Source organism: Pteropus medius, unplaced genomic scaffold (genome assembly GCF_902729225.1).
Source record: "Pteropus medius unplaced genomic scaffold, Ma_sr-lr_union100, whole genome shotgun sequence".
NCBI classification, from domain to species: domain Eukaryota; kingdom Metazoa; phylum Chordata; class Mammalia; order Chiroptera; family Pteropodidae; genus Pteropus; species Pteropus medius.
This window is the reverse complement of record NW_024354503.1, coordinates 5,851,593-5,867,635: the sequence shown is the minus strand read 5'-3', so window position 1 is coordinate 5,867,635 and position 16,043 is coordinate 5,851,593. Positions and strand designations below refer to the sequence as shown.

Genomic DNA, 16,043 nt, shown 5'->3' with positions numbered 1-16,043 from the left:
TTGAATTCCTTCTCACAGCATAAGACAAAAACATGATCACCAGAGTACCAAGCTCTCTCACAACACCTCAAGCCAAAAGATGGTCTCCTCTGTGAGGGCATTTCCTGTCCTCTCAGGACTGATGCCCAGGTTTCACTTGTGAAAGACCAAACCACTAAACACCAGACTTAGTGGAAGATGAGGAAACCAATGTATATTATATCATTTGTATATATTATAAGGATAATACATATGCAATGTTTCCATAACCAATAAGAACACTTATTAGAATTCTGATTTCTAAAAATTGTTCCTTATAATAGAGAGCTCCTTAAAATAACAAAATTTTGGCGTCACAGTTATAATTTGGTCTCCAAGAATAGTGAAAAGGCAAGCTAAGGTTTATTAAGTATCATTTATCTTATAAAAATATTAATGTGCTAATAGCCTCTAGGTCTGATAAGAACAACAATTAAGCAAAATCTTCTAATTGAAGATGGGTTACTCTAACTCCTAAGTAGGAATCGAACAACTTGGTCCTTAGCAGTACGTATGTACGAGTTATTTCTCCCTAGGCAAAATAAATCACTGTATCATGGATGTTATGAAGCGAAATTTCTGAAGTCAAGAATATATACGTTTGTAACACTTCAAACTATGATTTCATCTTGAGACCATGTTTTTCTAACAAAAATGTTAACTCCAATTTTATAATGGAAATATAGGATTCAGTTGATTAAAATTTTGCCTTTTGACAAACTTCCCTAAAATATATCTATTAAGGGTTACTTTAGCTTAACAGTTCCACAAGAATATGTACCCACTATAATTACTCCATTCTGCTATGATAGCATTATATAAGATATAAATAACCATTTTTCATCATTAACATGTGGAATTTCCTTTTTATCTAAGTCAAATGGGAATGAAGATATCGCCAAAGCTATCAACTGGCTAGCACACCAATAATTTATGAAAGAGGGCAGACATTCGGATTTACTGAGCACTTAATATGTGCCACTAGGCTATGTATTTGACGTGGTATAATAAAAAAATATATTTGGTCTTTGTCCCCAGTTCCTGGCACAAAGTTCCTAACCCCTGGGATTTTCTGAGTGATAGGAGTGTCCTTTGTATTTTATAAGAGTTCCTTTTGAGCACACACTGTTTATGCTAACAAGGTGACTTAGGGTGGGGTTCCTAGATAGCCTTAGATTGGGTGGGGCCAGTCACCAGTGACCAAGTGATTAGAAGGTTGGAACTTACAGCCCCATCCACAGACCTCAAAGAAGTTGAATGGTGTTGCGGGGAAGGGAGCAGATTAAGCTCTATAAAAACTCTTAAACTAGATTTGATGAGCCTCTGGTTGGTAGAGATGCAGGGAGGTTGTCTTGAGTCCAGATTTGGCAAAGTACAGCCCTTTCTTACATACCTTGCCCTAAGCATCTCTTCCATCTAGCTGTTCCCAAATTATATCCTTTTATAATAAACCTAGTAAATAAATGTTTTCCTGAGTCTTGTGAGCAGCTCTAGCAAATCAATCAATCCTGAATAGGCGGTTATGGAAACCTTGGATTCGGACTTGCAACTTTCTTAGGGAGGATGGGGTGTGAGCCCTTTACCTGTGGAATCTGATGCTAACTCCAGGTAGACAGTGTCAGAATTGAGTTAAATTGTACGACACCCAACTGGTGTCCAGAGAATTTAATTATTGCTCGGTATGTGGAAAACCCACACATCTAGCGTCAGAAGTGTTGAAAGCAAAAGAAACACAGTAGGAGTCTTTTTTCTTTATATGTGATATGCATGATCTTATTTATCCCAATAATCCTTTAAATAAGCATTACTATCTCAATATTATACATTGAGATGGGCACACTGAGGCACATGAGAGTGTCAACCAAAATTAATTTTAGACTGTAAATAAAAGCATTTATTTGAGCAAAAAGAGCTGCAGCCCAGGAGACTCAAATTCAGGTAGTAAGCTAAACTGTGGTCCCACAAGACAAAAGACAAGTCACCTTTTATAATTTTCCTGCCCACAGTTCCCATTTTGGCCCCTTTCATGTAAATGAGGTTTCCAAATTATACAGCTCCCATTGGTCTAAGTCATACAGTTCTGATTAGTCAGAATAGATGCAAATGCGGCTATTACTTTTATAGTTCTGATTAAACAAGGCAGGTCTCAGTCCTTCGAAACCAAGCCTTCCCTTAAGTGGTTGACTCAAGACAGCATAAACAATGGCATAGTGCAGGAAGCCAAGAGTTCAGTCTTAGGTTCCTCCTAGTACACAGAGTACATGAGGAGCCTCTGTCAGTAAATGGCCATTAGACTCATTATTCATAAAATATGGGCCCTCAGTTGACCATGGGGAGTCCATCTCAACAGATAAATTCTTTCTTGGGCTTCACATCAAATGAATCTTTCTTCTTGGGGTCCACAAGAGTTACAGAACTCATTCATTCATTCATTCACTCAGAGTACCCACTCTTCCCTGTGCTATTCTCTAGGAGACATTTATTCTCAATAGTTCACATTTTAAGGAAAAAAGATAAATAACATATTATCAGGTAGTGATAAGTACCACAAAGAAGAAAAAAAAAAAAGAAATTCAACTAAAGGCTGGAATGACACGGGGTAGGGAGAAGGTACTAATTTATATAGGGTAGTCAGAGAAGACTTCTGACAAGAAGACTTCTACACTGAGCAGAGATCTCAGAGGAAATGAAAGATTCAGCCATGCAAACATTTGGGGGAGAAGCTTTCTTGCAGAGAGTATTAAGTACAAAGTCCCCAAGGCAACAGCACTTGGCGAGATAGAGGAACATAAAGAAAGCCAGTGTGACTAAAGAGAGATAAGAGAAGTGGCCAAAGAAGTAGAGGGGAGCCAAACCGTATAGGGCCTTGTAAACGAGTGCAAGGACTTTGGATTCCAATGACACGGGAAGCCACTGATGAGTTTTGAGCAGAGTGTCATAATAACCAGAATTCAATCCCAGGACTAATTCCAGTGGCTACATTCTTTGTGCCACATTATGTTCTCTCAAAAGGCTGACACTTAAAGGAAATAGAATTTAGTGACACAGGGCAGGCCTCAATTTCCCAGTGTTCCACTTAGCCCCACCCTGCCTGTCTGATGCCTCCCTAACTTAATAGATCTCTGCTCTAGATAGGCTGACATCTTTGCTCTAACCTACTTCCTTCCTCAACTCTCTCCCATCTTTGAGAATATTCCTGAGCACTCACCAGAGTCCAGCAGAGTGTCGGGCACTCAGTGGGTACATAAATAATTACTGAGTTAGCCTCCCTTTTATATCATGACACTTTCTTTAAGGCAGAAGATATGAATGGACATGAGCTAGCAATAATGAGACTTGAACTCTAAACTAGACCTGAGTCATTTCATGTTGCTGGGTCTCCTTTCACCAACTGTACATGACATCCAGGTTTAGCTACCATATATTGAGCACTATTTGTCACGGTACTTACTATTTGTGTGAGTGGGTTTTTCTCATTAAATCTTTACAATTCTGTGAGGGCTAAATGATCTCTAAGTACTCCCACCACTGTTCAATGCTAAAATTCAATAATTACAAAGAAGCTCTGATCCCAGAATGAAGCTACATAACCAAAGAATGTTTTGCAAGCCAGTGTTTGGCTTAGAGAGGCTCCACCTACATACAAATGGGACTGGACTGACTATATGCCTCTGGAGAACAGGGACTACATTTTTGTATTTGCATAACCACACACAAACACACACCCTCCTCTAGAAAATAGTTGGTTGATTATATGATGACACATAATGGTAGATCTTACGAATGTCCAAGGAAACAGATCTCATTTTATTGACTGTCTTTATAAAGTAGAGCACTCTCATTAAAAACTGTAGTGATATATCAAAAGTATCAAGTTGTTAATTATCTATCAAAATTTTAAATACCCTAGAGAGCAATGGGGATTTTATAGAATATAGGAAAAAACAATTAAAAATCGGCTGTTATTTGTGTATTCTCACAAATAACTTTTTCATATAGACTTTTTTTACTTCTTTTGTTATGATTACCTGAATTTGTGTGTGTGTGGGGGAGGAGTTGGGGAAGTGTAGGGGAAGGAGACTTTACAGGCTCATTTGCTAGCTAAGTACCAGAATTAATTCAAGTCTCCACCAGTATTTTCTAAATTCCTGAATATTAAGATATTTTCCTAAAATTTCAAGCAATTTCAGATACTGCAAGTTTCAAATTACAAGGACAGTATTGTCTTGGTTCACTAGAACCCAAAGAAGCATAATTTTTTGCATACTGCCTTCCATAACCATCAATATCAGGGATTTATTCAATAATGTTGTCTCAATAATCCTTTTATTTTACATCTAAGAAATGTATCCCTTAATAAACCTAAAGCATAAAAAGAAATAGAATGTTTACATATACACTTGTTTTCACTTCAGTGGACTTAAAATGTCAAAAAAGTAAAGTGATACTTTTTGGAAAGATGTCTATCAAAATAGACTGAATCTAAAAGGATTTTCTGGACAACTTGGTTAATGAGAAAACTCTTTGCTAAGCATTCTAATAAACAAAAATTTTACTTTAGATTAATTTGTTACAACATTTGGATAAAAATAATTGGATTATCTTCTTTTAAGTGATACATAATCCTGGAAACCCAATGACTAGGTCAAACATAAAAGACAGTCCTTCAGTTCTGTGTAAGCAATTTTGTTATTTTTAAAACTAGGTCTTAATTTCTCCTATCATTGACCCTTTGTTTTTAAAAGCATGTCCTGGCTAAAACTTTTAATAGACTACAAAGCAAATCAATTTATTATACATTACAGCTAACGTCCACATTAGGAACTACTCTAAACTAAACACTCTATATGTGCTTTTATCTGATATCAGCTTTAAGCAGAATCTGAATCTCCAAAAGAACCTTAATCCAAATCAAAGTCTAATCATATGAAAAGCAACTACCATCACAGGTGGGAAAAAAATTCCTCATTTGACAGACTAATGTTCTAATTCGGTATTTTTAAAAAAGCAAATAATAAATTCAAAATGAAAAAACATTATTTATGACAAATGAGAAAACGATAGCCTATGTGATTATTATGACAATGATGTCATTTCGTGTCTTATTCTAAAAATGAGGTTTATTGTTTTTAATATAGCTACATGAAAAAGACCTTTAAAAAGTAGCCACTGTATTACAATAGTAAAGCTCCAAACTAAATACAAGTACTAAATATCAAAGGTATACTCCTCCATTTACTATACCAGTGACAGAATATGTAACAGTTAAGAGCACAGACTATGAATTACAACTGCCTATGTGTTATTGGTGGTTCCACCACTTACTTCCTAGCTTCATGATCTTGAGCAAAAGCCTCTACTCCTCTGTGCCTAAATTTCCTTACCTAAAAAATGAGAATAACGAGAACCCTCATGTGGTTGTTGTGAGGATGAAATGAGATAATATGAGCTAAATTTAGAACAGTCTGGCATATAAAAGAACTCAGTAAACGATAGCTATTATTATCAAACTCAAGACCAAGAACCATGTACTTAGCAATGATAAAATCAATTAAGTACATATTAAATGCCAACTACATATCCATTGCTGTGCCAGGCACTACAGCTAACTAAAGAGAAATGTACAAGGCATGGTCTCTTTATCCCCACAAAATTAATAGTGATCTCTCTAGCTGGAATGATAAGGTCAAAAAGCATAAATTAATTAAAGAATACAGAATGAGGTTAGTGCTAAACTGCTTGCAAATTCAAAGAAAAAAACCAAAATGATAGCTAACATTTCCTAAACACTATGTTGCAGGCACTGTTTCAAGCGTGTTACACAAATTACCTCATATAATCCTCACAACTGTATGAAGTAGATATTAACTCATTTTATAGATGAGAAAATTGAGAAATACAGAGGTAAGACAGTATATTACACATGCTGCTGATAGCATTATTAGGATGAACTAAAATGAGAACAGAGACACTGTTGGAATACAGATGTTGAAATCATAAAGGCTTAGGAGGGTAGCAACAAAATAAAAGCAAGGGGCAAATATGAAAATAACTCTGAAAGAACCCAAAGGATTTCATGATAATCAGGTTTAAAAGTTGAACTGTTTTATTTTTTTAATTAAATAATATCAATAAATTAGCAACATTAAAGAACAGAAATGCTGTTCTTTAATCTCTTCAGAGATAACTTGGAGACTATTAGGTTTTTTCCTATATCTGCCTCAGTAATACTTACCCCAACCCTTCGTTCCACAATAGGCAGAGTCAAGTATTTTTCTTCCGTATCCCACAAATAATGTTAACAACCTTTTGTACCAGGCAGTCAACCTCAGCTGTACCTATAACAACCCACGCAGTGGCTGCTGTATTGCAAGCTAATCGGCTCAGCAATTCCAAACTCATGTCTGCAGCTGAACAGCTAAGAAAAAAGAATAGCTATTCTCTCGAAATTTCAATGGGTACAGGTCCTTGCAGGGCTGGATGAATGTGAGTATATGTCTGAGTTCACATTCAAAATACATACTTAAATATGTCAGCCACGTCTTGGAGATATTTGGGGGACGGACACTAGCCTGATAGCATTAACTGGGTAGAAGTAATGTCACCCTATCTATCTCAAATTCCTGGTTCCTCACCCAACAATCCCAAGGAAGATTTCCAACTCCCACTGCCTAGGGTCAGTAAGATGTAGTAGGTACCACACAGTACAAGGAGAATGAGGCAGGAAGAGTCCCGGGATGGTAGAAAAACCTCATTCATTCAAATCTGCTAAATCCAATTTATTAAGCATCAAAACCCTACATGGCATGATCCCTGGTTACCTCACAGACCTTTCCTTTCCTACTATGCTCCCTTTCTCTAACTGCAGTCCAGCCACACTAGCCTTGTTTGAACACACTAAGGTTTCTGCTCTTGTTATTTCCTCTGCCTAGAATGCCATCCCCAGCTACTCACAAGGCTCTCACCCTCACTTCATTCAGGTGTCTACTCAAATATCACCTTCCCAGAGAGGCCTTCCTCGACAACTTATCTAAAATAGTGCCCTCTTCCTCTCTTCACTCTCTATCTCATACATACACATACATAAACACACACACATGAACACACACTATCAGGGAAGGGATTTTGTCAGTTTTGTTCATCACTCCAGTCCCAGTGCACAGCAAGTGCTCAAAGAATATTTGTTGAACAGTAAATGAGTGGATCTATCTTATGCTTGGAACTCAGATAACTACTAGAAATATGAAGATGATTAAGTCATGTCCCATGCTTAAAGGAGTTAACAATCTAGCAAGAGAGGTAGACACAACATAAGAAGTCAAAGTTCGACAGCTTCAGGTATTCCCCATAGCTTCTTATGGAGAGTTAAAAAAAAAACCAACTCACTTGTAACAAAGTGTTAACTGCTACAAAACTGTAATATTAATTAAAAATTATAAAAAGGCCAATTGCTGATCAGAAGAAACAGACCTGGTTTTAATATTTATCCTTTCTCGGCCTATTTCCTTACTTACAAAATGGAAATAATATCGGTAATTACTTTACAGGGCTATTATAAAACTAAATAAGATAATGCATGTAAAGAACTTTTCATGCTGCTTGGCACATTGTTTGTACCCAAATGTTAACTATTAATGTTATTAATGGTTGATTCCAATGATCCCTTGAGCCCAATGCCCAATCAACAGTTATATCTTATCAATTCTATCAACAAAGAAACCTCCTCTATCCTTTCCTTCCTTTTTATTTTCACAGTCCCTAACTGGTGTTTCTGATTCCAGCTCAATTTACACATTCCTTAAAAAATTAAATCCAAACCCTTTTAGTTTAGCACTTAAAGGCCATCCCTTTTGGGCCCCAACTTAATTCTTCCAACCCTATTTTCTTCTACTACTGTCTGGAATCCACCACTCCAACCAAATTAAATCACTATATCTACCCCATATTTTCCCACTACCATGCCTTGTTCATTTTATTCCTTCCTGAAATGTTCTTCTGTTCTTTACCATCAAAAATTCAAATCCTTTCCACCATTTTTCCCGGCTTAACTCAAATGTCGTAATGCATTCCTTGATCCTTCCCAACTAAAAATAATCTCTTTCCCCTGAATACCTACATGTCATTTATATCTCTTCTATAGCACTGATCCCTTTCAACTTTATATTTCAGTTATTATGTAATCCACAGAAGCCCTTTTGAAAGAACCTATGTAGTTACTATAGTACCTACTACAGTCTGATACTCAAATACATGTAGAATGATTTCACAAATAGACATTAAAATTAGATTTAGCCTCAGCAGGAAACTTTCAGCCTTGAACCAAAATTTTCTTATCTAACCTGTACTACACCTCCCTCACAAAAGGAAATTGGAACACAAAGTACTGTATTTTCTAACCAGTGGCATTGTTAATTTTTTTTTAATTTCTGGATTTAACAGGCCACACATTCTTCTTTCCACTTTCAAATCACCCAGTCTCAATCCCTTCCCATCAGGAACTTCCCACCTCTCAAATTCTAGAACTGTGTATTTAAAAGCAAAGCGATGGATTTTCTTTAAAATATAAAACAGAATTGTAATTCAGGACCAACTAGTTCTACTTATTAACAGGGTACAGCCAAGCTCAAAACACACACACACACAATAATAAACAAAGATGACTACCACCATTTTTCCAAGTAAAGTTGTTGCTGCTGACCTCCTATTTAGGCTCTGAGCTGATTTGCAGGCACAAAAAAAAGAGCCTTATTTGACTCATTCAGTTAGTCTCACTCAGACCCTACTGGTGAAGACGAGTTTTAAAACAAGCAATAACACTATGAAATCCACCACCACCAGCTCTATCTACCATGTCTTACTTGCTATGCGATTATGGCAATTCCCTGAGCTTCTCTGTGTATCAGATTTGTTCAAGGGTAGGTAAATAGGGAAGGAAAACAAAAGCTTCATCAGCTTGAAATCCAAAAATATATGCAAATATTTTGTTACAAAAGACAGCATAATGTTAATTGAAGTGTTTTCGATTATCTTTATTAAAATAGAAGTCATCTCACTCCTCAAATACAAGTCACTGTATCTGATTTCTAAATTCATCAAAGGTAGAACTGTGTATTAAGTCATCCAAACACATGCACTCTCCACTTCCCTTAATTGAAAGCTGCTGATTTCCAAGGAGCCAGAAGCCGAGCAAAATGTAAACCTAAAGTCTAAATCAGTAAACAACTCCCGATGTAAGTCGGCCAAAGAGGAAAGAGGAGGGGCAAGGGGGGTGGGGGTGGGAGGAGGCAGATGACAGGAAACACTCGGCTGACTACTGCGCCAAGTCAACTCACTCACTGCTCTCGGGATGACACACACACACACCCTCACTCTGGAGCTGTCAGGGCTGCTGTTTTGGCCTCAACACCGTGAAAGCATAACTCCTAAGAAGAGACTCGAGCTTCCAGCTAGGGCTCAAGACCCTCGGGGAGCCCGGGCCTGACAGACTCGGAGATGGCAGCTCGCTGACCCCCGAGTGAAAAGCCCGCGACGGCCTCAGGTGTGGCCTTAGGCGCAGTCCCAGCAGGGCATCGCGTCCCGGCAACCTCACCCAGGCCTGTCCCCGAGATGGCCCCCGCCCCCCAGATCCGTCCGCCGGCTCACTGGCTTGGCTGATCCTCTGGATGTTGCCGCTGCATGTCTGAATGATGCTGCTGAAGTCCCGGAGCTGGGGCCCCGAGGGCCCCGGGTTCCGGTACATGTCTAAGGGACCGTAGGACATGACGAGGAGCTGAGACGGACTCGCCCTGCACCGCGGTCCTACCGGAAGCAGATACCCAACCCGACCGCAGGCTGACGGGGACACCGAGAAGAGAATGGGCGGGGAAAGAGCTAAGGCTGCGTGCGCACTAATCCCGCCCCCACGCAACGCGCAGGCGTCCGCCCCGCCCTGCCCCACAGTGCGCCTGCACCGCTGGAACTAGTGCCGAGGATCGTAGCTTAGAGACTGAACGCTCTGGGCCTTAGGAATGCTGGGCGGGGCGGTAACGTCATACGTTGAAGCTGGCATTGGAGGATCTGGGGCGGCGATGTTGTTTCTCGCTAGGGCACGGTGACAGAAGGCAAAAATTTTCGATTAGCATAAAATTGTACCAGATGATCTCAGTCCTAACGTCTTATTCTGGTCTATTCTGAGAATTCAGGCCCAAATATGGGAGTATTCGACAACGTCGAAACTCAGATCCGCAACGAAACTCCTTAAATTCCTCACTTTACTTCCATCCTCTACGGCTTTGTTATTAGCGGAGCACTTTTATGATTTACAAACCACTTTATTTCTCCTTCCACCCCTCTTCTAATCAACACAATAAAATAGCAATAATAGTAATATTTATCGAGCACATACTATGTGTGAATCCTCACTGCAATTCAATTGTTCACAAGCATTTTCACAGCAAGGGACGACATTCCAACTATATTTTTACCTTAAAAAATAGATAATGAACAACCAAGTTTTTAAATGTTGAAGTACAGTAACTGGATAAAGTACAATAGAGAAAATTAAGACCACAGAGGTTAATTTGCTTTTCTAAGATTTGACCGTAAAACCCAGACACTAAGCTAACTCCATCGTCATCTCGCTACTTTCCTAAAAAGCGTTCTCGTATTACCAAATTCATTCTCCATCTAAATCCCTTCCAGATATCCTCTTCATCTATATCTCAAACCAGGATTTCTTGGAGAACTATACTCTCAAAGATTTTAAATCAATTTCTTAAGTAATTTGGAGTGTATAATAACTGCAGTGATGCCGTAGAAGACTACATTTTGTGAGCTTATGGTAAAAGGAAAGACATGGGTAGAATTATGGTTTGGGAGGAGATCAAGAAAGGGAGATGTGAAGGGGAACGGATAATGTTTGTTTCCTGTGTTCTTCACCCCACCCCACCCCAGCCTGCTTTGCAATCTCTGGGGAATGGCAAAGAGAGGAAGCTGATTGCCTGTGTAGGAGGAGACCCCAAATGGGTGAATGCACCTGCATTCAGCCTTAGACGTTTTTAGGTCAATCTCTATTTTTCATTGGAGCATTTGTAAGAGCGTTTCTTTCTCTAAAGAGAAAGGGACAGATGACATTTGGGGGCTCTCATTCTGTTTAAAACTCTACCGTTTCTTGGAATCCATAGTTTTATGTCAAATCTTATAGCAAATCATATAAATTGTATGTTTTTAACCTATAAAATCGTCTTGAGAATGTTTTCATTTACATTGGACTCTATGTAAAGTGAAATTTAGTAAAGGTATTTTCTCTTAGCAATTGAAATTAGTGGTAGTGGTGGCTATTGTTGTTTTCTTTCTCCATCTAATATTAAAAGTGGTATGCCTTATGCTCTTTCTCATAGCAATACATTTGTGCCTTGCAGACACTACATGTCAAATGAACATTTACCAAATTTATCCATGAATAATTAAAAATAACTACCATTTCTTAAATGCCTATCCAGGCAATGTGAACAAATTTTACAAACATTTTACCAGTAATCCCCAAGCTAAAGCTCATATGATAAAAACCACCTGTGGTCTGACAAAGTTAGGTTTATTAACTTAATGCTGCAAGGGAGACTGCACACCAGAGGAATCACAGCATCCCACCAAGCACAGGAAGAGATAGTTATTCTAGGATTTGGGGAAAAGATGGAGTACAGGTAAAATTTAAAAGTGGTGTTTCGATATAGCCTTGAAGCACGCCAGGCTATGTGTAAAGGGATTCTCATCAGGCCTAAACTGATAAGAGAACTCAAGATCCGGTTTCCTTGGAAACTACAATGTGAAGATAAATGTGGAACATTGGATCTGGAAAACCCTTATCTGAAGCTTTGCACCTGGTTTGGAAATTGAGGCTGCTTCTCTGTGTCAAAGTAATTGAGGCAAAAGCAGAATATTCCATTCTTACTGATATTTTAATCAGCGAATTGTCTGAAAATCTGTGATTTTAGAGAATAATGTTTCTCAGCATTATGTTCTTTTGTTAATTGACAAAAACAGTTTTCATGGTTTGTACCCATCAAGGTGAGATTAGTTCCTTGGTAACAGATAAGGAAACGTGTTCTCTAGAGGTTCCGAGTACTTGCCCAATGTCATACAGCTATTAAGTTGCAGAGCCGTGATTCATACATATTCTATGACCCAGCAATTCTACTCCTAACTATATAATCAACAGATATGCATACATATGTGCTCCAAAAACAAGTATAGGAATGTTTATAATAGTGTTTTTTAGGACTAAGCAGCATTTTATGTATTAATTTTTATTGAGTTATAATTGACATACCATACAATGCACTGATAGTAAGTATTCAATTTAATGAATTTTGACACTTGTATGTATCCATGTTACTACCACTCAAACCAAGATATAGAACATTTTCATCATCACCCCAGAAAGTTTCCTCGAGCTATGCTCCTTTCTAATCAATTCCACTTATCCCCAGAAATCACTTTCTGATTTTTATCACTACAGATTAGTTTTGCCTATTCTTGGACTTCATAGTTATGAATCATATTTTATGTATTCTTTAGTGTTTGGCTTGTTTCAATTTACATGATGTTTTTGAGATTTATCCGTGATGTTGTATATGTCAGTGGTTTGGTCTTTTTTTATTGCTCAGTGGTATTTAATCATATGAATATACTAAATTTAATTATCCATTCTCTTATTGAGAGATATTCAGTTTGTTTACAGTTTGAGACTATTATGACAAAGATCAGAGAAGCATTTATTTTTTACCAGTTCCAAACTGGAAACAATCGTCCAACAACAATAGGATAGATGATAAATTGTAGTACTATAGAGCACAAAATTAAATGGCTTACTGCTATGTGAACAATAAAGGTGATCTCATCCAAACATAATGTATAGAAAAATAAACCAGACGAAAATGAGTATATTTTGTATTATCCTATTTTTATTAGGTTCGAGACCAGCGAAATTAATCTATGTTATTAAAAGTCACAACAGTATGTAGTTCTAGGGAGGAAAGGGAATAATGAGTAGGAATGGTCACATAAGGTAGGCTTCTAGGATGCTGGTAGCAGTCTGTCTTGATCTGAGTGGTGATCATATAGGTGTGTTTACTTTGAATTCATCAAGGCATATACTTGTGATGTGTGTCCTCTTCTGTATGTATGCTATACTTCAGTAAATAAATTTTATATTTTAAAAACAAAATATCTTTACTACCAATATGGCAAGCTTTCTGGGGCAAAGGTAGGGAAGGGTCAATGGAGAAATTCACTTCCGTTGCAAAGAAGACTGCATTAAAATTAGCACTCACATCAACTATAATTTAAAATAAATTTAAAAAATAAAAAATAAAATCCAGGCCTAAAAAAAAAAAAATAGCACTCATCATACATTGCTAGTGGGAATGAAAAATTTTACAGCCAATATTCTTAGAGAATTAAATGTAAATTTACCATACAATCCAGCAATCCAGCAATCCCACTCCTACTTACCCAAGAGAAATGAAAACACATGTTCATATAAAGACCAATATGTAAAGGTATGGAAATATCTTAAATGCCCATCAGCTGAATAAATAAACAAATTGTGATACATTCATGCAAATGAAAAATTATTCAGCTATAAAAAGGAACAAACTATGAAAACATGGAATAAATTACTTGAATATGCAACGGCATGGATGAAACTCAAAAGCATAAGCTAAATGAAAGAAATGAGACACAAAAGGCTATAGATGACTCCATTTGTATGACATTCTGAAAAAGGCAAAGCTATAGGGATAGAAATCAGATTAATGGTTGCCAAGGCCTGGAGTAGGGGGAAGAGGATTGATTGCCAAGGGGCAAAAGTGAAGTTTTTGGGTTAATACGGAAATGTCCTGTAGTAGTGATTACACAACTGCATATATCTGCCAAAAGTCTTTGAGCTACACACTGAGAAGGGGAAATTTTACTGTATGCAAATTATATCTTACTAAACTTTTTAAAAGATGTCACTCTAAAGATCAGTGCAATGATGTGGCATGCATGAAGTGGAGTTGAACAAAAGATATAAAGGTTTAAGTGTTCCGATGACCTAAAGGTGATTTTGGGATAGACTAACGGAAGCAAAAAAACTAGTGAACATACATGTTCGTTCTAATTTGTCACTCTATTACTTTCCATTTCAGGAAACAGGAAATGTAGATTCTGTGGAAATCATGCATAATAATAGCTTACAAAATAGCACCATTCTGAAGACCACTTGTTTAATTCTCACAACAACTCTAAGGTAAGTAGAGACAGAACTCACACCCAGGCAGTCTGATTTCAGAGCTAACCATAGCATGACACAGACTCACTTTTCAAGTAGAGTTGATAATCAGCTATAGTGACAGCCTGGCGAGCGCTGGTAGGCAAAGTAGTTATTGATTCCAGTAATAGCTAAGAAATATGAATTACCGTCCCCAAAATGGCAACTTTCATTCCTGCCTTCAAAATCCAAAGATTCACAAAGTTATTACTCAATCCTATAGGGCAGAGGCCAATGTGTTAGCCAGCCTGAAGGATGGACCCCAATGATTCTTGCCTCCAGGTATGAACGCGCCTGGGTGCTCCCATTCTACATTTAATAGTGTTGGTAATTTGACCTCTGTAACCAATAGGGTATTGCAGAAATGATGGAGTGTGATGTCCAAATGTAGGCCATGGAAAGACTTGCAATTTCTGCCTTGCTCTTTTGGATTGTTTGGTTCCAAAATTCATTCCCTATGTAGATCATATTTTTAAAGATAGCTACCACAATAGGTTCCATCCCACATGCTCTTCTATTTCTTCACCCTCATCCTCTCATCAAAAGAAGGGATCTATGTCCCCTCCCTTTGAGTCTGGACTGGCTTCTGACTGCTTCAACTGAGAGATAGAGTACTGCATAAATGAGATAATGCGACCTCTGAGGACAGGTCAGAAAATGTAATGCAGCTTAGTTTTGTTTACTGAATCTCTTGTGCTTAAGAGTCCTAAGCCATTATAGAAATCCCCATATTGGGGAAGGTGAAACTACACTCAAGAGGGGCCTTATCTAGGTGCTCTTAGATAGCAGTGAGCATTACTAGACTTTCAGTCATCTCAGCCCAAATACTAGATATACAAGTGGAAAGCCTTCAGAGAGATGATTCCAGCCCCATTAGGTGTCCTCCAGCTTTTGAATCTTCCCAGCTGAGGACCCAGACATTGTGGAACGAAGCCCAGTCATCCCCACAGTGCCCTGTCGAAATTCTTGACCAACAGTGTCTTAGGCACATTTAAATGGTTATTTTAGGCCGCTGAATATCAGGGTAGTTTGTTATGCAAGAATAATAATCAGAACGCCCTATAACTCCCGGCAATTTCAGCCTTCCAGAAAATGGCACCTCCGCCATGGTCCTTGCTGGCTGTCAGTTGAGGATAGCTATAATGCAAGGTCTCAAACTGCAAAGGATGAAACCAAAGTCTACTAAATTACTATGAGGGTTATTTAAAATGGTTGAAGACCTTCCTGAAGAACTTGAAGTTTCTCTATATTATTCTTAAAAAGTTTTTTAAGGCTGAATAAATGTATAAATTAAGGTAATTCACATAATAAAGGTGGTCATAAACATAGAACACTGTTTTAGTTTGTTCAGGCTGCTGACAAAATATCACAGACTGGGCGGCTCATAAACAACAGAAATTTTTCCTAGTTTTAGAGGCTGGAAAGTTCAAGATCAAGGTGCCAGCACAGTTGCATTATAGCAAGGGCTCTTTTTCTAGTTCATGGCCAATGCCTTCTCGCTGTGTCCTCACATGGTAGAAGGTTCAAGGAAGCCTCTCTCTGGAGCCTCCTTTATAAAGGAACTAATTCCATTCATAAGGGCAGAGCCTAATCATGTCATGAAGGCTCCACCTCCCAATACTACCATGTTTTGGGGTTAGGATTTCAACAGATTATTTTGGGGGAGAACTCAGACCATAGCACCTACAAAATAAAATGTCTTCATTTATTTAGAGAAAAATAAGTTGTCATTGAG

The 16,043-nt window shown here is 38.0% G+C and overlaps 1 protein-coding gene across 1 annotated transcript in view; it reads right to left on the bottom strand.

Moving 5' to 3' along the window:
* Positions 1 to 9,901, bottom strand: part of STX12 (syntaxin 12) — a 30,480-nt gene extending 20,579 nt beyond the window's left edge. Inside the window, exon 1 of the mRNA XM_039854702.1 lies at positions 9,661 to 9,901. Coding sequence (XP_039710636.1) covers positions 9,661 to 9,778 — 118 coding nt within the window. The 5' untranslated portion in view covers positions 9,779 to 9,901. The remainder of the gene's footprint in view (positions 1 to 9,660) is intronic.
* Between the last annotated feature and the right edge of the window lie 6,142 nt (positions 9,902 to 16,043).